The sequence below is a fragment of the Mixophyes fleayi genome, chromosome 2 (genome assembly GCF_038048845.1).
Source record: "Mixophyes fleayi isolate aMixFle1 chromosome 2, aMixFle1.hap1, whole genome shotgun sequence".
Classification (NCBI taxonomy): domain Eukaryota; kingdom Metazoa; phylum Chordata; class Amphibia; order Anura; family Limnodynastidae; genus Mixophyes; species Mixophyes fleayi.
In genome coordinates, this window is record NC_134403.1 from 335,521,805 (window position 1) to 335,549,633 (window position 27,829).

General features: G+C 38.8%; 1 protein-coding gene across 1 annotated transcript; it reads left to right on the forward strand.

Moving 5' to 3' along the window:
- On the forward strand, positions 1 to 27,829 carry CLTRN (collectrin, amino acid transport regulator). Its single transcript, XM_075198203.1, has 6 exons — positions 1 to 740; positions 1,598 to 1,656; positions 20,974 to 21,056; positions 22,182 to 22,298; positions 24,182 to 24,373; positions 27,252 to 27,829. Exons 1-6 carry the CDS (start codon positions 671 to 673, stop codon positions 27,358 to 27,360), a joined length of 630 nt encoding a protein of 209 aa, XP_075054304.1. The 5' UTR covers positions 1 to 670; the 3' UTR covers positions 27,361 to 27,829.

The following is a 27,829-nucleotide window of genomic DNA, read 5'->3' on the forward strand; positions in this document are numbered from 1 at the left end:
ATAAAATGCAGATCTTTCTTAGGGGGCCCCCAGCTGCCCGAAACCCCTGTGGTTAATCTGATCCTGCAGGCAGGGCTGGTCACATTATAACAGGGAAATCTGCAGTGAGGAGGCCCTTAGGCAGATCCCTTCTCCAGGTAGGAAGCACTACTCCCCTCCTCCTTAAGCTTGAAGGTCAATTCCATGTGTCACCTTTTCTAACCTCGGAACTGCGATCATCTACACACAGCACAGATTTTAAGGCTTCCCTTATACATCCATCATCACCCCATGACAAAAATAGAATTGTATTTACTTATGCATTATACAACAAGTTAAACCCCCCAGCTTATCCAGCCCATCCAATCCTTCTTGAAACATTTCTATTTTCTTACAGTCACACTTTATTTTGGCAAACTGTACAATTCTGATTGCCTTCTTCAATCGCTTGTATTAATTAATGATTGTTGGCCTGCATGGGTGTAACGAGCAATGGTAAGGAAACGCAAATAAATTGTTATAATTACTGTCCAATATCAAATGACAAATAGCTAGAAAAACACGGCATTTACAGATCACTTGGCACCAAAACAGCAGATTAATAATTAAGCCCTTTTTCCAGGCAAAGTTTTTAAGACAGCTTCTCAGTGACCAAGAGTTCTGTTTCCTGAGGGATTTTTGCTCTACGAGGATGCTGGGAAAAACTCTATTTCTTATTTTCCCTCTGCTCTGCATAGCGTATTCACAGTTCTGCAAACCAGGTAAAATGCAACAAAGGATGTGTTTTAATTCAGTATTGTTAATCATATTTTATGTAAGATGCTGCATTTGATTTATGATGGATGTGGGCATGAATATATATATATATATATATATATATATATATATATATATATATATATATATTCTAGTTATATCAGTATGGAGCTATGTAACATGATGTAATACACTACATTATAATATATTAAGTCACTATTATTTCTGAATGTATTATTTGTAATGCTCTGTAGATGTACTATTGCATAAACATATATCGTGTTTGTGTGCAGTTCTCTGGTGATGTTTTTGGCCCACTAATGGTTACTTGAATAACCAGTGTGGCTTCTACTTTTTACAATGGTTTTATAATTTCTTATTTATTCCTATTGAGGGTAACCAACTAATTTTAAAGCTGCAAACAGTCTATATGTTGCTCTCTCACCTTTGCGGTAGAAGTGTCTTGGTAAAAAGTGACAGTGTCCTTAAAAGGATTATTTATTAACATGGTACAAACAAGCTAAGCAATTCGATTTGGTCAGACTATTATAAGTCAGGCCAAGGGAAGAAAATATCTGATTGGTTGCTAAGGATTAGAGAATATTAGTGCTATTTGTACCATGAATTTTAATAATCCGCTAAATCTCTTGTGCTCTGGCTGGGCGAACATTAATAGTAAGTCCCAGTTGCACACGCAGGAGGGGGTGGTAAATCGTTTGCAAATTTGCCCTTTTTTGTGTGTATTATTATATAGATGAAATAGAAAGGCATTACTCACAAAATTCAATTTAATATACTTTAAAATGTCCACTGATATACATTATTACTGGTATTCAGAGTTTTTTTTTAAATAAATCTGCAGGTGCACCAGGAGCATTCAAAGTTCGATTTAATATCAAAAAAGCACTGGGGAACAGAGCGGTAAGTAAATATTTTATATCTGCATTAAAATATCAAATAATGGTATATGCACAATGACTAAATAATACTGTACATTAAAATACTAGAATATCTTCCATTGTTTTAAATTATTGACTACAGTAAAAAGTTGCTCACTGTAAAAACGTTGCTATATTTTGATTGATTGTACATCTTGTCAATGAACATTACAGTGACACGATTTCGATTTAGAGTTTCTTACCTAATAAGTTTAAAGCTTTTGCAAGTTATATTTCCATTTGTGTCAATAAGATGTTTTCAAAAAGTGGAGTGTGGTTAAGACGATGATAATGTTTACTCGAATGGGAAGTGTGATTGACTTTTAAATTGAGCCAATCTGTGAGCAGTCTGAATATAGCCATCTGTTTTCAGAACTCCATTTAAAGCAAACTTAAGGAAAGTAGTTGACCGTGTTATAGAGGATGGTATATTTTGTGTTTCGTGCATGGTAGAGAACCTGCTTACTGCACCTAGCCATATTTCTGTAAAAGTCCTTTTTACATTTCGAGTCATTGACATAAATAAAAGTAAATAAAATGCTATGTTAGCAACCATGTGTGCTGCAACAGAAAACATACAAGTTTACCAGGGCTGTTCTCAGCTAGAATTGGTCCTGGAAGAATTCATGCTGGAACCCACTCCACAGCGTATGGTGGTAAGTTTCACATGCCTCTGACAGTATATGACATAGCCTAATTGCCCCCAACTTTGCAAATACCACTTTGCATCTACATTACACATTCCACAAACCACCCCCTGCACAGATCCCCATTGTATGTTAATTATTGTTTAACCCTTTTGTCCAATGCAGTTGGAGAGGAGCATTAAAAAGTTATCAGTATCTCCTGCTGTAAATCATACCTGCAAGTTTACCCCACAGAGCCGGCCCTGCGAATGCTGAACCACAGCTTACTGCAAGGTTCTGCCAAAATATTCACTTGTGCCTTAATGTTTCCTCTGGCTGGAAAAATAAGACTCTGCAGTATTAGGACCTGATTGGTTGTCTGTTATGCTTACATAGCCGGATGGCAAAAAATTTGCGTTGAAGTTACCGTAGTAAGGGTAATAATGAGTGGCCCGCGTTGTTCTAAAGAACATTGCAGGGAATTAAATCTGCCCCAAACAATTTAATCAATAAAATCTGGGAATTGAAAGTGTGATTAATTGATATACAAGAGTATATGCAACAATAGTGTGGTTGGCATTTACTAAATAACGGGGACCACCATCTTATTTTTATTACCGTAATAATTATTATTATTATCTTTTATTGATAAGGCACAACAACATGTCCGCAGCACCGTACATGCCATATACAGAGAGCAGTGATCCATAACACATAACGTGATACATGAACAAAATACAAAGACCAGACATACTGAACTAATAAATATTAGAGGTAATATGGTCATGCGGATCAAATTATTTGTGGGACAGTGAGTGACAGTGATGGTAGTAACCAGCGGGAAGCAAGACTAAGCTTAAGAAAACAGGGCTAAGGAAGCAGGCCAAGAGGTACAGAGGGTGATGGAATATTAGATGGAGAACATGAGGAAAGAGGGCCCTGCTCCTGAGAGCTTACATCCTAAAGGAAAGAGGGAGACACAAAGCGGGTGGGGTTACTAATGCCATATTCTCTTAAAATGTTTGATTTGTAGTAAATAAATGTTTTTATAAGGAAGCAATTTGAATGATATGTGCAGTGTATAATCTGCACATAATCACATGTCTGCAAAGCTGCTTCCTGGTTCAGCTGCAAAGCAATTAATAGCTAACAGGGAAGGTTTTAGAGGCACTTACCATATGAGCAGTTCTTGACATATGGGGCCTGATTCTTCTTCGGAGGTAAGTCCCTTTGCGTGTCATATCTTACCTGCGCGTGATCAGAAACAAAACCTTTCACCAATTAAAATAATTGCATGTAGTTCATGTCTGAACGCAAAAGGCACTTAGACTGCCCTCAACTGGAAGTGTGGAACGGGGTTGGGAAGTGGCGGAAGCAAATGTGGGAAGGGGCGGAAGCAAATGTACTGTAAGGGCGCAACGGCGCAGATATGGCCGGTTCAAGTCCTGGGTTTCTCTTAAGAACACTTTATTCATCCAGGAACAATTATTTGCAATCGAGTTGAAAATTGGGGCAGCTTAGTCTCTCCAGTAAAGTTTTCAGTGAGCAGGATTGAGCGTGATGGCCAAGAATTACACCAGCACCTGGGATACTGGATTGATATTTCCAGTAATATCTTCCGGATCGTTCGCCAGTGTCTAATTCATTGGCTTACCAGAGAAATATGATAACACAAGACATTGATGAGAAATGCAATCATTTCTCCTTTTTTGATAATTTGTGCAGTTGTTGCAACATGGAATCTGGAGGAATACACTGCAAGTTATAAGAGATAAGTGGATATGTCTCTTTTGCTGTAAATAGATGTTTGAAATTCTACTGCAATCTAGCAGCAAACAAATCTTTTGAATAGATTTCCAATTGCAATGACAATTTGTTTCTAAATTGAAGTGTGTGTAATATGTTCTGGGATGTACAAAATCGATTAGGTAATAGAAGCCCTGGGGGCTTGGGGGAGGATGTCTTTTAGCCTTAGGGTTAACAACTTTAGAGAAAATTGTAAAAAAATCGACCATTATCATCATCACCATCCCAATTTTTAGCATCTGTACAGTAAATCCATCAGACTATTTTTTCTCTGCCTCCCCATCATCGTCATTGCTATTATGCTCAGTATCAGAACCTTGTATTTACTCTTCTGAATTGGGTAACTCTATACTTATGGTTCTTCACGCTGGCAACTTTTAGTAATCATTGACAAGTGTGGTTTTTCAACACTAGTGACACCAGTAAATAAATATTTTTCTTTTGTAATGACCAACAACAGGGACACTAGTTACAACAACAGGGACACTAGTTACAACAACAGGGACACTACATGAGATCATTATATTCATCTGATATTCAGAGGCTGCTGCTGCTAAGGTTAGAGGGGTGTTCAATATTTTATTGCCACCAATGTGTAAATAAGCAACTTGTGTGGCTAATATCAGCATGATTATTTCCTCTTCACTTACCTTATCATGGCTAAATGTATTTCTTCTACAACTACCCAAAGTACTAGTACATCAGCAGCATTACTTTAAATTTAATTGCTTAAAATTTAGTTGATGACTATTGATGGTGAGCAGCAATGTTTTTGGTTATTACCATGCTCTTTTTTTCCCCCTATGTCAGCACGTATAATTAATATTACTATTAATAGAACAAATAATATAGAAGAGGGTCCTGAGACAGTGAACAATGACTATCAATATTGCAAAATAGATAATTACTAAATAGTGATAATTAGTGATAACTACTGTATATAAGCAGAACCAAACCTGTATGTACAAGTTATCGTTGCATTTCCTCTTGCCCTACCCCTTCTCATGGGTTCTTGTGTCATCTCACCCAACCATGAGCCCAGGTAAACCCAGCTGTCTGCTCATGCTCCTCGTTCGACCCCAAAACTTTCCATCAACCACGTACTGCCAATCCCTCCAGCTTTATTCACATTTTTCTACAACTAATTCCCTTTTCCTGTGCATTGTTATGATTTCAAGCAAACTCAGGAAGCAGCAACAGAAGTATAATAAAGCAAATGTCTTTATTCAGGCAAAATACATAGACAAGGATTCAGCACGTGGGATATGCAGATTTCCAGGTTGCCGCATAAACAGGTATAACTCAAATCCACAGATATGAATAGGTGAGATCAATGGCAGAAAAAGTCCACAGAGCAACAGGTTCCAAATAATGACTGATAGATAAATAGCAGGGACAAGTATTATGAGTTACCCCAGTCCAGGAAGCACGAGGCTATCCAGGGAAGCAGAAAAAACTGAGTCCAGTGATCAAGCAGAGAACAGGTTAAGCAGAATCCAATAGCCGGGCAGAGGTCGGGGTCACAAGCAAAATAGCATAGTCCAGTAATCAAGCCGTGGTCGAGACAACAGGCAAACAAGCAGGGTCCAGGAATCAGGCAGAGGGTCACAACGGGAGATCAACAGCAGAAGCACAAACAATGGAACAGGGAGGAACCAGCAGCAGCCAGGGATTAAAGATGAACTTCACAGAGCAGAGATTGAGGCAGGTATTTCAAGTTGTGGGACAGGTGCAGTTCTAATCAGGCATCAGGCAAGGGGATTAACTCCTACACACACAGTGAAAAGTTCAGGAACAGAACAGCAGCACCTCTGGTGGATTTGAGGTACTGCTGCTACATACAAAGAATAGGCAGAGTCATGATATGGTTGTACCAGACTTGCATCCATCTATGATCTATTCATTTAAAAATCCCTAAATTTCCTTACCATTACGGTGACTTACCTCATCTGACATTACATGGGCAGCATTGTGGCACAGTGGTTAGCATTGCTGCCTCACAACACTGAGGTCTTAAGTTCAATAACAATCAGGGCCCTATCTGTGTGGAGTTTGTAGTTCTCCCCATGTTTGGTAGGTTAATTGGCCTCTGGTAAAATTAACTATAGGGAATAAAGTGTTAGGTATTCCAATGCTAGATAAAGGCAGGAGAAAAGTTCAAACAATTGTGAGTTTATTTCAATATGTTCAAAATAACAAGAGTAACTGAAGATCATATACAGAGTAAAGACAGCTTGCTATTGATTAATAAATACAGAACAAAATATTTATTAATGGCACTCTCTGACAGCTATAGTGAAAACAAATCTACAGGGAAACTGGCTATCTGTAGTACTTCACACAGTATAGTTAAAGTTTAGATTGTAGAAGCAGACACATTACTCACAAGATGCAATCTTGGGCATAAAGGATATCCAATATTCCAGATCACCTGAAGCCAGCAAAACTCCAAGCGCAATGGAGACGAGCCCAGAGCCCCTCAGTGTGCTATCAGCACGTGGAGTGATATAGAAATATTTCCTTCCTAGACAACAGATAAATATTCAATATATATGCTGTTCTATGCTCAAGCTGCCATAGTCACAGAGATAATTCATAGTAAGCTTGATGCCAGAATGCTGAGTTGGAGTAGTAATGCTTTTTGCCAGGGTGCAGAGTCTGAAGTATTTGTATGCAGTTTACCAAGGTTGTAGAGCCAGAGTTGAAGTAGAAATCGTTATACTGAAAAATCCCTGAGAGGAGTCGAGAGTAAACTCTATCACTGACAAAGAAACAAGCCAAACTTTCAAACAGGAGGGATGCACACCCAAATTTAATGAGTGGGGTGTGCAATGCTCACTACAGCTGAAGAGGTAATGTCATCATACACAGTCAAAGACTCAATCACAATATCCTAACATATAGATTGTAAGTGCCACTGAGGCAGGAGATATGCAGAATATGCGGGAACTAAATAACTGTTAATGTCTATATAAACACCCCCTAGCGATCTCTCTTTCTAGGGTCTCTCCCTCAGTTACACTCTCAGAACAAGAGAAGACAAGGTGAGAGAGTAGACATTCTACTGTTGCTCCCTTTTCTTCTCTTCCTTTGAAGTCCAAACCATCCGTCTTTCTACTCCACCTGTTGCTGTCATTTATCGCCATCAAGGGCTAGTTTATTTGTTGCTTCGCTTACTCTTTTCGTATAATTTGACCTACCTTCTCTCATACTAGGAACTGTGCTGTCACAAACCTTTCACTTCATCTCTTTTAAATAATCTCCCATCTGCCCCCAGTACCACCATTATGCTGCTGACAGTCAAATCCCCTCCCCTGACCTCTCTGCTTCTTGACTACCTCACGCAACCAGCTGTCTCTCTGGTATCTCGTCATGGATGTCCCAATATTATCTGAAGATTATTTTCCCTTCTCCCAAATTTACAACCTCTCCTCATATCACCCTCACTATAAACAATACCATTATTTCCTCAATTTCCCAATATTTGGTGTCACACTTGACTTCACCCTTTGCTTTACTCCTCACATTCACCTTTGCAATATTGCTAGAGTACACTCATTCCTTTCGCAAGATGCAACCAAAACTCTTATCCATAATAAATATATTAAAATGCATATTTCTCTCTTGCCACTCCACATGCAGTGCACCACTCTGCAAATCTCTATACTGTCTCCCCATATTCTCCAAAATCCAATTAGAATTACTTAACATCACCTACAAAAGCCTTCGACAACACTACCCCTTCAAATCTAATCTTGAAATACTCTCCCTCTCTGATCTGTACCTTACCTCTGATGATCACCTCTCACTCCTGCCTACAAGCTACCAATTTATGGAGTTGCCTATCTCAGCTGATCAGACTCACCCTCACTCTTCAAATGCTCTCTGAAAACCCACCTCTTTATTAGCTCTTGCCATACTTCTACCTATATTACTCATATTGGAACATCCTCACAACTGTCCCGATCTCCACTCTGAGCCACACTTGCTCCTCTTGTCTCAGCTATCCCTCTTTCCGACTAGATTGTAAGGTCCCTCAGCACCCTCCCTACCCTTTGTTTCCATGTCTGCATTTATTTTGTCTACCTTGTAATATAACAATTGTAACAGAAAACCAACATGAAATTTCACCTAGAATATGACAGGTGTGCCCAACTATCCTCCTTCTCTCCAGCGCTCAGCACTGTCTCTTGCTCATTTGCTCATTGCAACCACCATATTGGATTTGGGTCTGTGCATGCAGTCCTTTATTAATTTTGCCCTCTAGACATTAGCTTCCAGACTATTTAAGGCACCTGAGCCCCTCCGATGGTGCCAGATCTTTAAGTCCCTTTGCCTGATTAGAAGTGGTCCCTAGTGGCTCCCAATATTCTGTGCCTGCAGACCATCGTTCTACCTGGTATCTAGCTCCAGTAGGGTAGAGTTAAACCAAGCGGATCGCAAGGATCCGAGAAATACCCTGAATTGTGCAAAAACATTGAGAGAGCCACTTACTAAGTTGAAAGATTCTGTGATGAAGACCAAGATTGAACTGTTTGACCTCAAGGTAAGGCACTTTGTTTGACATAAGCCTAACACTGCAAATTATCTCAAAATCACAATCCCTACTATAAAACATAGTAATAGCAATACAATTAGTGGTACATATCTGTTTCAAGAAACAGGGCAAAAATGGATGGATAGCTAAACCTTAGAGGAAAACACAAATTAAATACAAAAAAGAACAATGTCCTTGTGTGACCTAGTAAAAGCCTATACCTCAATCTCATAGATAATCTTACATAAATTGGCTCACAGCTGCAATTGCAGTTATATGAACTTCTTCAAAGTATTAACACAAGGGGGTCAAAAAAGACAAAAGTATTATAGGAATGATACCTTTATTGGCTAACAAAAAAAAATAAAAAATGACAGATTTAAAAGTCCAAATACTGAAAGGTCTTTTAAAAAATGACAGGGAGAGAAAAATATGGAAATTCAAGCAGATAAGAACATTCCAGTCATTGACTAAAGGACTCAATCTAACACCTAGATTTATGACCCACTACATGGACACACTTCACACCCCACAGCAGAGTGCAGACCTCTGAACTCGTAGGACTATTACACTTCCATCCATTACGAAAACCTCCTTTTTATTACTTTAGCTTATCTTAATGATGTAATCCCCCACGCCCTGTAAAAATTTCTTGATGTAACAGCTCTTAAATGTTGTGCCTTTTTCTCAGTCATTCATTTGTAAACTTGCCTGATGAAGGGGCCTCTGTGCTCTGAAAGCTAGCAAATATAACAATTTTTTTGGGTTAGCCAATAAAGGTATAATCTCCCATAATACTTTTGTCTTTTTTGACACAAAAGTATTTAACATCACATAGATTTTTCTGGCTAGCACGGTACTGCAATAATAATAAAAAAATATTTTATGCTATCAATTGTACTGTTATTTTTTTTTTCTTGTTATTGGTTTTCAAAAGGCAGAGCAATGCGGGCAGCAGCCACTAGAGGGAGGTGGAGACACTTCAGCTGCAGAGTGGAGCAGGTTGTGCCCATGAGCTATTATTGTATCACAGTCATAGAATGCTATGTCTGTGGTACATAACAGTATTATTATTCTGAACTGTGAAGGGAGAGATCTCCTTTAATATTTAATTACTGGCCATTCAGTATTTGCCCATTAAGAGACAAACAAGAAGAGCACTCCTATTCGTTAATGATCAAAACATGGCTAGAATATCACAAATGCATGATTCTGTCGAACAGTTGAGTGGTTTCACCCCTGTTCTTTTGGAATAAGTCAAATGTATATTCAAACTACCCTCCAGCACAAACTGTTGTCTCTGTGATTTTACATAACCAACAGACAGTGGGGTTCTCATATATAAATTAATTCAGCTATATGAGGCTACTAAGGTAAATTAGTTAGTAGAAATTGATCCTGTTAACATAATCACTTAAGTGATTATTTTAAACTTTCTCCATAGATGTCAGAAGTGTTTCATGGCTTTCTAATTATTGAGAATGGGGGAAAAATGTGAAAAACGAATAAGGAAAAAATTCTGTATACAGTAAACTCACTTGTTCATGTGTGTGCTTATGTTCCTTGTACCTTCCTTTATACACAATTTGATTGGAGTTTAATTGGGGATATTGACTATTCTATCATTAATCACATCGGTGGATGCATTTTTTCATCTAACAACCAGAATGCGGTGATAAAGATAATTCCATACTTACCAGCATTGTAGTTGGAGTAGTCAGTGTACCTTATTGGCGTACCTAGCACTTCGGACACGCTAGACAGCCCCAAACCCCTCTCCTTCCCTAGATTGTCACATATAGCAGTGCCAGGCTTGTAGAGCACCCATTCCTGTGGATGAGTGGGATCTCCCAAAAGTCATGGCAGTCGGGTGAAAAGTCCTGTTGGGATTGTGGGACAGTGTCTTAAAATATGGACTATCCTGCTTAAAGCAGGGCAGGGCAATTGGGAAGAATGTAATTTCCACCAATAGTGACTTACCACAAAGTGACTTTTGAGTGAGAGATACTGTCCTCGCTATGGGGCATAATTAATAGCTACACCACTTTTTTTCTGTTCACCAATTTTCAAATACTGTATTCCACCATATTTTTGCCCGATTCTTCCTTAGTACTTCCTGTCTACCTTTCTACCCTTTAAGCCTATAGTACTTTCAGCCCTAAAAGTAACCAATGTTTGTCTAAATTCCTAAACAGTGGAGTAACTAGTAGATTAACAGCTACTAAGGAGCCAGAAGACTAATGGGGGCCTGTAGGCCCCAGCTGTGCTATTCTGGGGCCCTACAGCCCTTTGTGATGTCCTCAGTCAGTAGGGAGCCTAATGAGCTCCTTACTGTGTGACTGCTGACACCACAAGGGATTTGAAGCCCCAGAATGCTGTGCATGTGAACCAGTGTTCTAGAGTTCTAAAAATTAAATTCTGCTCAGTGGGGTGGGGAATTCTGAACCTCTGAGCAGGAAGTACAGGGCGATGGTGCAGTGGAGGAAGTGGAGACTGACAACCATTAGGTTAAGTGGGGGATGAGAATAGAGGGTAGGGGTGTCCTTTCCTAGAAACCTTAGGGGGCCCCAACAAAAATGTTTTGGGACCTCCAAAGTTCTAGTTATTCCCCTGCTCTTAAGCCCTTATCTGCCCTATTAAATCTTATCATGACCCCTCTGTCTAGATTTTATCCCAGCTCAGAGGGTCTCTGATTAGCCATGTTAGTAACAATTCACACATAAGAATAACTACTTTTTATGGTAACAAAAGGGCATGAATGTGAGGAAAACTCCGCTATGTGCATTCCTGAGAATCCTGTGTATCTGTATTACTATTTCAAGTTACCCGTTTGGCAATCATTATATTTATTAGTTTACTGACCTCCTGGAGGTTATGGAAGATAAGTGACAAATCCTAATTCAGTGCCACATAAAGGTGAGAGCTATCACTGGCTTTGCTGGCTGGACATACAGCCAGTCATGTATGAAGCACAAGATTAAGTAGAACATTCATTTTCCAACTATTTCTGTTTGCAATGCACAGGTCAAACATTTACTATGGTGAAAAAATGTGGGGACTAAAAAGGTGTTTAAGAAAGTGAGATAATTAATGAATTGCAGACCAAGGGCCTGATTCATTAAGGAAAGGAAAGCAAAAAAAAGGAGCAACTCTGCACCTTGTCAAAACCATGTGGCATTGGAGGGGGAGGTAAATTTAAAATGTGGGGGCAAATTTATAGTTGGGACAGGGCATGTCCTAGATCAACTTTAAATTACGGTGTACAAATAAAACTATCATGTATTTGTGTGCTAGATGGAAAAACAGCCAGTATTTATCTATGTGCAAAATAATAAACTAATTTTCATCCCTTGTATTGTAACATGATTTTTTCAGGAGAAAACTTTTTGCCTTTCTTTATTGAATCAGGCACCAAAAGTGAACACACTGCTTTTGGCATATAATAGTACAGGATGACCTGTCATGTTACCTTTCCTTGGTCGGTAGAGTAGCTTGGCTCTTTCAGATAATGACTCCCTTAGTATATATGAATAAACACCAGACACTCTGCATTCATCCGTTGGGACAAATGTTTTTATTGATTATCGTTCTCACTTGAATTATGTGATACAAACAATATTTGTAATGCATATATGTTTGTGATATTTATTAAATTTTACTGATTTATCCCATTAGGGACCTTTACTAGGCTTTACTTTGTGGCTGGTTTCTCACTGAATAACATATATACTCAAGCTCCATTGCTGGCAGTGCTACTGCAGCAGGGTGAAGCTTTATAAAGATAGATACTATTGTATACAGTATGGGCAGAATAAGCTGTGGGTGGTTTTTATTTTATTACAGGCACTAAACTAAACCTTGTGCTGCTCAGCTAGTCATAGTTTCAGTGTGTAAGTTGGATTGATTTTAATTTTTTTCTAGAAATCCGCTAAATTATACATGTGTGCTCTCACACTAAGCAAACTCTGCTCCTCTATGTCACTTCTTACTTCTTACTTCATGTCTGCCTGTTTCCCTATACCTTCACTTTTATCTGTAATATTTCTATTGGTGTTACTGTTATATTACACCATAATTGTCTACTATCCTGGAATGTCTGGGAGACTCCCGAATTTCTGGGAGTACTCCCGGGAGAACAGAGCACCCTCCCGATTCCTGCCCCGTTCATTCGTTAACTGGTGGGGGTGGGGCTTAGCGAACCGATTCACACATCATCACGGCCCGCCCCCTGCTGTAATAGGCTAAATTGCTTGTGACAGTTTAGGGGGTGGGGTCAAATGATGTGTTCCGTTTGACCACGCCCCTAATAAGTGTCATCGAGTTCTCCGCTTCCGAAGGGAGTTCTCAAAAGTTGTATGTATTACACACTGTACACTGGGCCCTTTGTGTCACTTGTCTGGGTTAGTTTAGAGGGAGAACAGGGAATTATGGAAACATTTCTGTGGAAGTTTAACCACGTGCTCTTGAAATATGTTTAATTCTTTATTATCTACTCAAGTACAACCAACAGGTCAAGTTTTCAGGATTTCTGTCTGTGGGAAAAAAGTGGGATAATTACTGATCCAGAATAGTAGATTAACTCACCTGTGCTTGATTGAGTTGAGGATCCCGCTCTGATCTAACTGATCCCCGAGTGCCACCTACCAATATCAACTGGATGGATCGCACAAATGTAAATTAAGACATGAGCATAGTTGCAAACATTTTAAAATATATTCCAGGGGCACTTTGCTGCTGAGCCGGTGCACCCACCCAGGTGATGTGCGATCCTGTCGCTGCAGATCTTGGGGCACTACAATCCCCAGCAGTCATTTGATAAATGTTCACTTTGTTGAAGTTTAATACTTCTTTTCATTAAATGTTAACATTTAAATCTCATGTAATAAAGAATTTATGGTAGAAATTCCATTTAACATTCAGTGCAGTGGGTCAAAAACAGTGACATTTCAAATCTTTAAACCTGGGACTGACCCTGGAAAATAGAAACAGTTGGGGCTAGATTTACTAAGCTGCGGGTTTGTAAAAGTGAGGATGTTGCCTATAGCAACCAATCAGATTCTAGCTTTCATTTATTTAGTACCTTCTACACAATGATAGCTAGAATCTGATTGGTTGCTATAGGCAACATCCCCACTTTTTCAAACCCGCAGCTTAGTAAATATACCCCTTGGTTGTTATTCATGAGTAGTTTGGATCTATCTCCCCTACGGCTGTGCTGCTTCAGAGGGTGACAACACTGACACTAGTTAATATAACTCCCTGAAGCGGAGCTCACTCAGCACATATTTCCCCCTAGTACCATGTTTGTAGTGATACATTAATTGAGGACAGAACTTAAATAAGTAAATGGGTTCAATACAGTTTTACTTAATAGTTTTACTATAGTTTTTAGTTAATAGCTATACTTATATTGTCAAACACAAATATCAACCTTAAATTTCAGTGTACAAATAAGCTATCAAGTATTTGTGTGCTACATGAAAAAACAGTTGGTATTTAACTTATGTGCAAAACAGAATACTAATTTGCACCCCTTGCATCGTAACATGGTTTTGTTCAGGAGACTGAAATAAGAAGTTTCTCAAGTTAAGATCCTTAATGAATCAGGCCCGGTGTGATTATCATTTATAACATTAACTGTACTGGGGATTACCCATTTACACGTCATTCCTTATAGTACCATATTTGTTTTTAAACTCTGTGACTGGTACATTCTCCATCATTGAGTTATCTATATCTAGTACAATATCTATTTAATATCCATTATAGAAACTTCCTGTTGTACTTCTCAACTCATGTGCATGTATATCCATATACTATAATGGGAAATGAATAATCAAGAAACGTAGATTTTTCTAGTTAATATGTCAGTCATGTTATAAGCTTGGGTATATTAAGAGGATATATTCAAACATATTAACATTATATGGATTTAATGATGGGAAGTAGAGGGTAAGTCTCAATATAAAAAGAATAGGGAGATTTCTTGAAGTGTGAAGTGAAAAGGTGAAAGTTTAGTAAATGTGTTTGATTAAAATAGAATACATTGTAATAAATGTGAGTTAAGACAATCTGTATTGCTTTATGTCCTACTCGGGATTAATGTGAAATGTGAGTTTAAGACAACCATTATTGGTTGATGTTATATAATTTTTCAGTTGGCTAGTATACAAAAGAGACCCCTTTCTCATTTCTGGTAAACAGTGAATACCACTTTCTGGTGGCTAGTGAACACACCCTTCTTGTGGCTAGTATACAGTGAAGTGAAAACACCGTTCTGAGGGCTTTTATGTAAACTGCCTTTTGGTAGCCAGTGTCTATAATCCCCTTTTTGTGATTTTACTCAGAAACCCCCCTTTTCTGGTGGCTAGTATACAGTGAAATCTACCTCTCTGGTTGCCAGTATACAGGAAAGGTGCTGTTTTAGCAGAAATCTTCTATCGTGTGATTCACGTTATATTATAAAGGTGTGATGCAGTTTCTTCTTAAGTGTCTAACAACCTGCTCAGAATGTCAACAAACAACCAGCGCTCAGTCTCCTGGACTCTGATTAATGCACAGTGCATTACACTCTCACATGTGTTACCAACAGCATGTCCATATATTTCTGTTACAGGCAGGAGATAAGGTAAATCATTATCTTTACAACTGTTTCTCTATGTATTCAGCAATTTATTTCTTTGTTATAGTGATGGAACATATTTACTGATAGTCAAACTTTGGCTTTAATTGCAGTATCAATAGGGAAATATCTGCTTTCAGGTGTTTTACCTCTGAGGGGTGTTATCAGGTTCAGTAAGAGTCAAGAGAGATGTGTGTGTGTGTGTCTGTCTGTCTACATATAGCATTCCTCTCCATACAACCACAGCATATTGTATATTCAAGTTTCTGCTACTGAGCTGTGAGGTCTCAGATGATAGCTCATACTTGCCTATTCTCCGGGGATTTCCGGGAGGCTCCCAAATTTCGGGGAGTCCTCCCGAACTCCCGGAAGAGTAGGCAAACCTCCCAGATTCGCCGAAAATCGCAGCATTGAATGGCGGGTGAGGCGCTTAATCGTGTCATTAAGCCCCGCCCCCGCTATTGAATGCTGTGAATTTCGGCATTTTATAGTGGAGACGACAACAGCACCACACCTCCTCCTACCCACTGTCACATGACTTCTCCCCCGGGAGATCCTGAGGGAGAAGTTTTGAAAGTTGTCATGCATGTGATAGCCTAGGTACCAATCTGGAACCAGGTCACATTAACATATTATATTAATATATGTATTAAATTACATGTATTAATAAATGGTAAATGTATAAACTGGATCTAACAGACAATCAGGCAGATACAGACTATTTTCTGCAGACTTGAGGCTATTTATGGAGTGCAATTGGCCTTTCTACAGTGAATATGCAGCTTTGGTCCTACTGTGCACCTTGATTTGCACAAATGTGCCAAAATTCCTGTCAGGGATTATAGGTTGCAAGATGGTCCCTTTGCAGAGCAGCAGTTTACACAGACAGAGGCAAGGAGTTGGATGGAGTGAAGAGGTTTTAGCAGAGTCCAGAGTAGGCGCATCAGTGCACCTTGTTTTGTAGAGCAGTACAAGAATAAGATTTTATATTCTGGAGCAAGATTATTGTAATTAAATAAAAGGGTAGAGAGGGTGCATTTTCAGTGGTGTTCCTTACCATGCCATGACCATTAATTCCCTCTTCACAAAAGGACTTGAATTCTATTCGAGTCTCCTACTATACTTGTAATGTGACAAACAGTACAGTGCAGTTGGAGACAAGCAGACAGACAGCAGATTTGGGTGACAAGCAGCAGCGACTTTGCGGTGACAGACAGACAGTTAAGCAGTGGGTTTGAGATGACAAAGAGGCAGGCAGCTGGTTTGGGTAACAAGCAGGCAAGCAGTGAGTTTGCTATGACAGGCAGACAACGGGTTCAGGGTGACAAACTGGCAGGCAGCTGCTTTGAGGTGACAGACAGGCAGGCACTAGGTTCAGGAGCTGGTGACTCTCAGGAGAGAACTACTTGGCTGGGGTAGCTATCAGAGACACACGAAGTCCGGCCAAACCGCTTAGTCCCGAGATGATGGGTAGCCACAAAGCCGATGTTCCTGGGTTGGAGAAGCAGAATCGTGAGAGATAAAACCAAAGTCGATGGGTTGGATAAAGCAGAATAGTAAGAGACTTAGCTGAAGTCAGTGAGGTGAGGTTTTTAGTGTTGATTGACCTTTAGCAGCAGTGCTGATTACAGTAAGTGATAAACAGTGTGCAGCTGTCAGTGTTGGTGGTGCTCTGCCACCTGTATGCTGTAGATGGTATTACAACAGATCCTCGCAACAGGCAGGCAGTAAGTTCAGTGCCTCAAGCAACTTTTGGATGACAGACAGAAAAGCAACGGGTTTGGGTTTTGTGGGGCTGAGCTCCCTAGCGGAAGAATGTAGATTATCTTGCACTGAGACTGAGCTGATTTGTGATCTCATTAGGACATACAGGCAGCGCAGACCAGCGTGGCGATAAAGTACCAATTTTTAAAGAAAATGTAGTAAAGGGGTGATCAAGGGTTTGGGGAGTCCTTTATTCAATCAGACTTTATTTCAAAATTGAGTATGTTTTTATTTTATTTTACTACATAAAATACACGTATAATGAGCTCTGCCTATTATATTGGGACTATTGGAGTGTCAAAATTGGTACTTCAAAGCTCTCTATAATATTAATTACCCGAGGTCCCAAAGCTCAGCCCTCCACTGTGCTGCACCTAACCACCACCACTACAGAGGCACCATTTGGAGGCGAATGCATCTCCAAATGCAGTTCTCCGTTGAAGGGGTCTAACCAAACGGAGCAGTACATTTCAATGTGATAAGCTCATATGGACTTTGATGACATATTAATACTATTTATCCAATCTCTTTGCACATCTACAGTAGTCATGTTTTTACTTTGCAGAGGCTGCTCCCGAGTGGGAGAAAAGGCAATCACTGTGATGAGTGCTGGGCGGACCATTGAGACGCACTGGTAAAATTCCACGGTGTTTTGTTGTGTGCTTCCAGTGTGTTTCATAAATGAACTCCGCTGCCTTCCTCTCATTGGTTGCTCATCATGCACACCTCTCTGTGTCCACATTAATCTCAGGTGTCTCTAGACGACATCTCATAGTATAAATGAGCAGTGTAATCACGGGCCCATTTCTACTGTGCCCCCAAATCACTGTCTCCAAGTAAACAGCTGCTCTCCCTAGCCCTAAGACACTAAGATACCAAAAGACATAAGATACCAAACATGACAATCATAATTCTGAACAATGTTTTTTTCTGTGCCACACATGTAGGGCCATATTCAATTAGCTTTCCGGTTCGCGGTAACGCGCGCTACCGCGAAACCTGCGCAGTATTGCCGGTAATACGGTACCGCAATAACGCAGATTTTCGGACGCACCCCTATGGGCTGTGAATGAAAATCCACGTTATTGCGGTACCGTGAATTGACTTCGCGGCCCGTTCCGGCGCGATCCCACGGACCGGAAAGCTAATTGAATATGTCCCGTAGTGTAATTGTAAGATCTCCTGTAATATACACGGTTTGCGTGTAGACACCTTTACACACCAGGCCAACAACTAACACACAGATACCACAGCAGGATTATTTTTCATTTTAACTTAAGGGCCTTTTGGGATCAAGAGCTGGAACCCTCACTTCTTATTATTATATCCATAGTGCTTTATATTATATTACATTAGACACTAATGAAAAGTTCTTCAGCTTTTTCCACTGAAAGAAATCAAATTATCAACTAAAGCAAATTGTCCATGTGAGTGCTCCTTTGTATATATTTGTTTTAACTTGATGGCTATTGTAGTAAATGTAGACTCCAGCTCAGCCGCCGAGATCGATGCAGCTGCAGTCATTATGAAAACTATGGGGGCATTTAGTGATTCAGGATATTCACATCAATTCATTCAGGGAAAAACAAACAACTCCCTGGTAGTCAAAAAGCCTATGTAAATAAACACTCCAAAAATACAACTGTAAAATCCATATAGTCTGCCTGTAATGTCACAAGGTTAAGGTATTGTAAAAAAAAAAAAAATTAAAGGGACTACAAACTTATTTTATTTATATTAGTTTTAGTTTTATCTAATGTAAATATTTAAGAACATATTTATACTTTTTTTTTTATTAAAGGACTTTACCTCATTTCTATTTTAATACTGTCACAATTCAGTATTCAGCTATTGTCTACCTTGCAATACAGTAAATTTAGGGCATGGGCTAATGGCAAGAGAGATGTGTGACATCATAGGGAATGGGTATGGCATCATTAGGGGTGGGAGCAAGGGCAGAAAGATCCAAAAATATGACAAATAGGCGACAGATGCAACTTCCTTAGTTTCTTCACAGCCTGCATAGAGCGATGACAAACAACTATGCTCATAGAACATTTTTAGGTTATTATCCTTTTAAGTGACAAAATCGAATAAAAGGAAAAATAATATCCTCTTAGCAAGATTGGACAATGGACAGTAATGGACTGAGGCATGAGAAGACCATGTACAATATCACTGCAGGGAATACAAGTGGGGTACTCCTAAGGCTCTGTCTGAACTGTGGGCATCTCTGTCTCACCATTTGCAAAGTTGGGAGGTATGGCTTAATGTGGAGCTTTTAGACACAGTCTCCCAAAGATGCATGAATATAGCAGATCTTCCAAAGATGCATGAATAGATGTCAGCAGACACTGTTTCTTGGGCAAATTCCAAGGGCAGCACAGTGGCTTAGTGGTTAGCACTTCTGCCTCACAGCACTGGGGTCATGGGTTTGATTCCCGATCATGGCCTTATCTCTGTTCAGTTTGTATGTTCGCGTGGGTTTCCTCCGGGTGCTTCAGTTTTATCCCACACTCCAAAAACATACTAGTAGGTTAATGGCTGCTATCAAATTGACCATAGTCTCTCTCTCTCTCTCTCTCTCTCTCTCTCTATATATATATATATATGAGTGTATGTATGTTAGAGAATTTAGACTGTAAGCTCCAATGGGGCAGGGACTGATGTGAGCGAGTTCTCTGTACAGCGCTGCAGAATTAGTGGCGCTATATAAATACCTAATGATGATGATGATATTCCAGCGTAATGCGGTAAATGATATTGCAGCTGGGAGGGATAATCAAATTCTGCAACAAAAGGACCTAGTGCACAATACTTGACTGAATAAAGTTTTTTAGATAATATTAATTGACATTTTAAGATTGGACACACCCGCCTCGTGTTAATTGTAAGAAAACCAATACAGATTTCGCCTTCTGTCTTCCCTAGCAGCTTATTCAGAGTAGAATTAGTGTGATATACATTACTTACCAGAGTACAAGTATCCTGATATGCTATGTCGCTTTATGTTTATAAAACAGTAGCCAGTCAAGAATTGATCCTTTGGGAGATTGGGTGTGGTTATTACCTGGTTCTGGTGAGTGAGGATGCTGTTTATTCCAGGATACATGTTTTCATTAATGCTTATTTTTCAATTACATTTACATTTGGGGAGCACAACCTTCCAACAGTGACTTTTCTTTACTTTAATTTGGCTTCTAATATATTTTTTTGTTTACTGGATCATTTTTTGGATCTCTAGTTGTACAATACCTTTGGAGGACTTGGTGATTAATGCATTATTCTATTATACCTTGCTACTTATGTATTCATTTTTTTACACATAGTCACAGGAACTAATTGTATGCAGCCTGTAATATTATATAACATCACTTGTTGCTGAATATAAGGCTGCATCAATAGAGATACACTGCTCGTTTCATGCCATGTAATTCTATTAATATACTGGTCAATTGGCTGTATTAATATGCTAGCTAATAATACATTGGTCATTTTTTAGTATAATAATTATTGGGTATAATATCTTGCCACTGCAGCGTGTAATAATTTGCTCATCTCTCTCTACTCATAAATTATGAAATCTTCAGAATATATAGGAGTATTAATACTGTATGTAATGCCCTAGGTAAGGGAAACATTGTTATCTCCAAAAGTGGAGAACAAAGATTGTATGTGCCCACAACCAGAGATGATTTGGCCAATATCATATTGGCAGTGTGTAATATAGTACTGAAACTTTGCCAAATCAGAAACCAATTGACGCAGAACATAATTGGTAAAATATAGTTAATACAACATTTTTATTTTTTTATTTAACTATTTGTATGTATATGGTCTCTATAAAGTATCTTACATAGCTGAATTAACCACATAATTATAATCCTTGTTGTATGCTAATGACTTTATAAGGGTTCATACTTACCCCTGTCTTCTCTTTAACAGTACTCATGGAACGCAGATGAAGAATTCCTCTTTAAGGCAGTGATGGCCTTTGTCATGAAAGCTCATGTAAATAATTCAATTGAGTAAGTTCCAAATAAAGTGTTGTACCATATTAACTGTGAGATAAGGGACATTACTCAGGGAGAAGCCATAGAGCAGGGGAGATGAGAGACAGGAAGAATTTTTGTCACTAATGGAGCACACCACATTGCAATGGAGCAGAATAATAAAAATAATGGCTATAACTACACATTGTATTATATCCTATATATTTGCTAGTCGGTGCAATTGCTTTCCGCACCATCTTATACTAATTGGACAGTTTATGCACATCTATATTACTTCACTAAATTGTGTGCACACCCTTCTAATTATTAGTCACTGTATAGTAACTTGTACTGATCTCAAACCCCATTGGCTGTCGTTCGGCCCATTCCCAAAAACTGAACATACACTAGAGCCAGGTAGCCCTCTTTCTGACTTTAGGAGCCAGCTCTGTGGGTACTGCCACTAACCATGTATATGCATGGCATTGTCAAGTTATGTGTGTGTTTATGTCTGTGTGTGTGTGCGTGTCTGTCTGTCTGTCTGCGTGTGTGTGTGTATGTCTGTGTGTGCGTGTGTGTGTGTGCTTGCGTGTGTGTGTATGTCTGTGTGTGCGCGTGTCTGTCTGTCTGCGTGTGTGTGTGTGACTATGTGTGTGTGTGTGTATGTTTGTGTGTGTGTCTGTCTGTCTGTGTGTGTGTGTTTGGTGGAGTGGGGGGACGAGACCTTGAACTAATGATAATTGACAACTCTTATGGTACAGTAGAGGATAAATGTGGCAGCCTGTGGTCAAAGGGAATGTGATGTATAGTGTACGAACAAAAATAATGAGACTAATTTATTTGCCCCTAGCATATACATTGTATTAAATAGCTGTCTACAGGAGAGGCAACATAAAACTGAATACTCACTAGGCTTATTTTATTTGTCATTGTTTTATTCCTATGTGTTCCTATGTGTTTAAATCAGTCAATAGAATGTTTTTGTTTTGCTTACAATGACCTTTGTTAAAGTACAATTTAAAATACATTAGTAAAATGCTATTAGTACGCCTGCTGTACTCATAGAACAAACAACTGCACCATATTTCATCGTGTTATATGTGAGCGCTACAGTTATAACATTTTATATATTGCTATTTTTTTTTTTTTCTCTGTACACAGGATTTCTAATATTTTGCTTTGTAACGTGACTCAGAGGGTCTCATTCTGGTTTGTGATCACGTCTCCTTCTAATAACTCGGAACCTATTGAGGGCACAGTAGTGGAGAATGCAATAAGGTACATGATGAATACATTACAGGTGAATGCTTTATGTCAGATGTGTGATTTGTATGGGCTGCAGAAATATGATTTAATTAAACATGCGTTAGTCGTTTTCTTAAATATTTTAAGAAATCTTTTCTTCTAGCACTTTAAGTTCAGATAGAGGGAGGGCTGATCTCATTCTGCTGATTCCCCTTCGGCTGGTGATGTCATAATAAAATGTTGGATCTGGAAAAGGAGTGAGGCCGGTCAGACAGGACATGGGTCTTCTTGCTGAGAACCTGAGTGACTAAATATTTTGGAAAGTCAGTTACATAGAAAGGATCCTGTTTTCCATGGTCAATCCATAGATAGTGGGTACCTTCAGTCTGTCAACCTTATTATACACTGGAATTTAAAATGTCTCAGAAGGCAATGTGGAGAAACCCTCTTGCCCTCAACATCAAAATCAAAAACCCTGTGTGATCCCACTGACTGGTTGTCACAAATGGAAGTATTGGAGGAGAAAACACCCCTTAAATAATCCTTTAAAATAATAGTAATGCTACCTGCTGCCTTCCAAAAAAGGAAATAACAATTTCCCAAGTCTATAGAACCGATAAAGTAAAAGGAGTACATTTCAAATATTAAACCCTTTAACACAAGCTTTTTACATACACCTAAATGATAAAATACAGTGTATATATACATATATATAAATATATATATATATATCTATATATATATATATATATATATATACATATATATATATATATATATCTCACACAGCTTTGCTGAACCATTTCACTGTCTATTGGCCGTTGTCAGGATGGCCTAAACAGTTTCGGAGGTGGTTACAGCAGACATATCCAGTACTTCATGACAATTCTCCAGCAGCCCTACGCCTGGCTATACAGTAGTTCGGCTATACAGTAGTTCCCTCACTACCAGCCGGCCACTAACTGGCGTTGGTTGCCCCGCCTACAAATGCAAACAGTGTTTTTATCTTCATCTGCGTTCCATGAGTACTGTTAAAGATAGATAGATAGATAGATAGATAGATGGATAGATATTCTTGCTATTCAGTAGATATAAGCTAATTTTGCTCTCAACTCCACGTGTGCACATGGTAATAATATACCCAGTCCACTATATAGCAACAGTCAATTATTTGGCCAGGATATGTCTAGAATCTATTTAAACTACTAGGTTTTCTATTGTACCATGGTGTACAGATTATATAGCCCTTATTTGGGCTGCATGATGTGCTGGTGAGTATTAGCAGAGGTATGGGCAGATGAAGGATGGCCATGATAGATTTTGCATGGGGACCCTCAATCTGGCACTGCCAGGACTTCCCTGCAAGTGATGTTGGATCTACATCAGAGGATGTCTCACACATAAGAGGCCATTGTCATAAATTCTATGGCGCCACACTTTCACACATGCAGTTTCATACATTAATGAGTTGCAAAGCATCTGGCTTACATGTGCATAGTGATTGGGTGTCATTCCTGGACTACCAGGTTTAGCAAACCTCAGATCACTAGTGTTCCTAGTGTTAGAACATGTTTAGGACGTCCAAGTCCATGGTATTGAAAAAATAAAATTAAAAAACGTTAAAAACATAAACACACGTTTGTGTACAAGTCTAGGCATATTCTGCAAAACAGCTTTATTTCTATCAATAATAATAGTACTAATCTGAAAACCATCTGACTGTTATTTGTCAGATATAAATTTAAAAGATGAGTAGAGTTGTGCTTTAAAGATACCCAGTAGGTTTTATTATGTAGAATGTCTTATTATTATGAATGATTATTATTAATAATAATAAGAATGAAAAACAGTACATTTTACTTGACCGTAATTGCTTTTAAAAAAAAACAGATTTACAAATTTGCTTTTGTTCACAGACTTGAAAGAAACCGTATTAACAGCGCTTTCCTGCTAGATGATAAGACACTGGAGTTTCTTGCCATTCCCCCTACATTGGCTCCAGAAGCTGCGTCTTCCAGGCCATCGTGGCTTATAGTATTTGGTGTGGTAGTCGGTGTTCTCGGAATTATCAGTATTTTATTTGTGGTGTCAGGAATCAAGCGCAAAATGTAAGTTACAGTCCTCACAATGTTTCCCAAACTACAACACAAAGAAATAAAATGTATAAATCCAGTATGGTGCGCAGCTTATGTCATTTAAATCCGGGGAGGTGCTTCAATAAGAATCCACCAACTATTAATCCAAAAAATGAAAGAGGATTTTTGTGACATAGCAGCATTGATAGTTTGTGACTGCTGTAGTGTTATAGGTCAAAATATTCAGTAATGTTGTGTAGAAAATATACTTACTAGTTGCAGGTCATAACATAAAAAAAACCAAATATCTTTTAATGTGACCAGATTTGGCCTGTAAAGAAAAATTAAATGCCTTTGTGGGGCAAGTTTAGGCAAAAGTAGAGAGTGAGCATTTGCCTAGAAGGCCCTTTTGGCTATGGAGTCTGTGTATCTAGACAGTACCAGGTTTTGCCATGGGAAATTTTTAATTCTTCTTTCTAGATTCATATTTGGCAGATACTAGTGGAAACATGCCATATATTTCGTTTTTACTGAATACCAACCAGAGGTTTCACAGCCAATCAGGAGACAACCCAGGGCCAGGAAAGAAATGTTCATTAAAAGCGGCATGACAATAACTTTTTATTTTAACGTTACAATGTCTCCTTCTGCAAAAAAACATGTAATAAAAAGAGTGTGTTTTTTAAGTGATTAACCCCAGATCGTTTTGTCAACCCCTCCCATCTATTGTCCAGTAGCCCCCAAGTACCCATCTGTTATTATTATTGTTATTATTTTTTGTAATTATTTAACTGCTCAGTGCAAATGTATTGACACCGCCAATAGGACAACATGATAGGATCGGGTGCTGCCTGCAATTAAACTGTGTGATGCGCAGGATGGTGAAACATGTTTACGAACAAGCTGCTGCACGTGGACATGATGGCTTAAGAGTCGTACCACGTGAATAGAGCAGTAGCTGTTAGCCGAGGGAGGAGAAGAGCCATCCTATAATTCACCTAGGGTAGTACTGAAAGGATTAAGGCCATGATGCAAAGTCCACATGTAATAGCACACAGCAATAAAATAGATATTGTCTTTCACCATTTTAATCAGAGTTGTGGGACCAGTTGTCAAACAGATTTACAGGCAACTTGGCCATAGACATGGAGGACCAGATGTTGAAGGCATCAGGCAGAACCAGCAGATCACAGAGAGATGCTTTCTCTTTCCACGTCAAAGGCCAGTTATTTACTTTAGATGCTTTCCAATGTCACCTAGGGGTATATTTACTAAACGGCGGGTTTGAAAAAGTGGAGATGTTGCCTATAGTAACCAATCAGATTCTAGTTGTCATTTTGTAGATGCACTAAATAAATGACAACTAGAATCTGATTGGTTGCTATAGAGAACATCTCCCCTTTTTCAAACACGCAGTTTAGTAAATATACCCTTTAGTGTTTGACTAGAATTTCCATTTTGCCTAATCAAAACACATTGATTGTTTGGGTAATGACATATGGCTGCAATGTCTTCCAATTTAAATAGAAGATTATCAAACTAGCTAACATGCAGCATGCAACATGTTAATAAATAAACCTGTTAGTTTCAGCTTGTTAGATTTCCAAAAGAGATAATGTGACACTTCATTTATTTGCCACAGATATGTTAAGACGGCTGTGATCTCATCCTGAGCTTCAGCTTTAATCTGTTCTAGTTTATTATGCTGTATTTAATATATGTGAATATACCACTACAGAGGTGAATGAGTGCTTAGTCTTTCTACCATGTATATAATATATTAGTATTAGCATCTAGCCAGCCATCTTCAGGTCGTGTTTATAACTTAACTTGGGGTGTTGACTTGGGGAGATGTTTGTATTTAGATATAAATACATTTTCCTCCTGTTATCATGCTCAGTTTGAGTGCAGTGTAATTGGCCACAATTAAAGAAATTACTGATGCTGGATGTAAAATTAGCAACTAATAGCGGTGGGTGATCGTAATCACTTGTATATTACACAAACATGAACCAATTCCAAGTTTACAAAGCACAATAAAATGTTATTAGAGTTAATGATTTCCGAGTATAGAAATTGCTGCTTACTATGTCATAAAGCAATATTCCTGATCTTTGAGTTTCTTATCTGGTGATTTCACAAGTAATGCTATGTGCAGCGCATGTAAAATGAGCCTCTTTCGTACACTTCGATCAAGGTTCAAGGAAAAATACAGCCGACGTCGGAGGGACATCAAGTTTTTCCTACAGTTTCTTGAGGCGTGAAAAATGAAGGCTTTGTTCTATGGCTCACACTTTACATAGACAATACGGCTCATTTACAATGGCCGGAGCAGTGTAACAATACATACCTCTTTTAGGGCTATTTTTATCTATACGTCTGCAATGTCCATGGATTATTAGAGAACTTGGACGTAAGTTGATATCTGGTAATTGTATGTTACTCTGTGCTTGCTATGAGCCCACCAATAGGCCTTTACTATTATTGGAGTATAGATGGAAACCAAAGCACATGTAGCAAGACCACACAAACACAGGACGAACGTACAATTGCCACACAGATAGGTACCTGGATGGAACCAAACTCAATGCTAACCACTGTGCCACTATAATGAAGCCTAGATAGCAGAGTCCACGAGAATGATTTTATCTCAGGTGTTCTGGCAATGAAAATATGAGGGTTATTTCAAAGAGGAGGGTCTGTACATTCATGGGAGATCTTTGACTGTATAAGTGATCTGCATTCTGCTCATAAATGTGCCAAAAATGCTTCCAATAGGGTTGGGGCATGATCATTCTGATCAGGCAAAGCATAGTTTGTTTTTTCCACTTTGTCATTACATTTGGTAACTAGGTGCAGAAATGTCAGCCACATGGGAGGTTATTTATAATGGATGTTATCTTTATAACAGGAGGAGCAAGATCGCTGAAGCAGAGACATGTGATGGATCTGAAGACGGAATGGCACCTGTAGAGACAATTGAACACAGAAACGCTCTATACGAAAACACGTTTTTCTAAGGAGCGGACAATGAGGTCATTGAGGATATCACACCCTCTTATGACGTTTCAATTTTTCTGAATGAGTGAGGAGGAACGTCCTGTACTCCCCCCTGGAGACTTTATCCCATAGGATTTATTTGTGAACTTTTTCCAAACAAAGCCTAAGATACGATACTTGCTTTCTTACAGCAGAAGATGGAATGTTTAAGTTCATCTAGGAAAAAACAATTAGAAACGTGGAAACATCTTGGGTGAATTATATGATGCATCACCAAACACACCAAATTTACTAAGCAGTATTTTGACATCTTTCAACACAGACAGGATGATGGTGCTGAACGTGGTGTTGAAGGTTTATGTCATATTGCTAGCTACTAATTCATGGACTGAATGATGAAATAAATGTGCATAATAAAATAAGAAAAAGTGCAATGTGATATAAGATGTCTCTATTATTGTAAGTAACATCAAGCAAACTGGAATATTG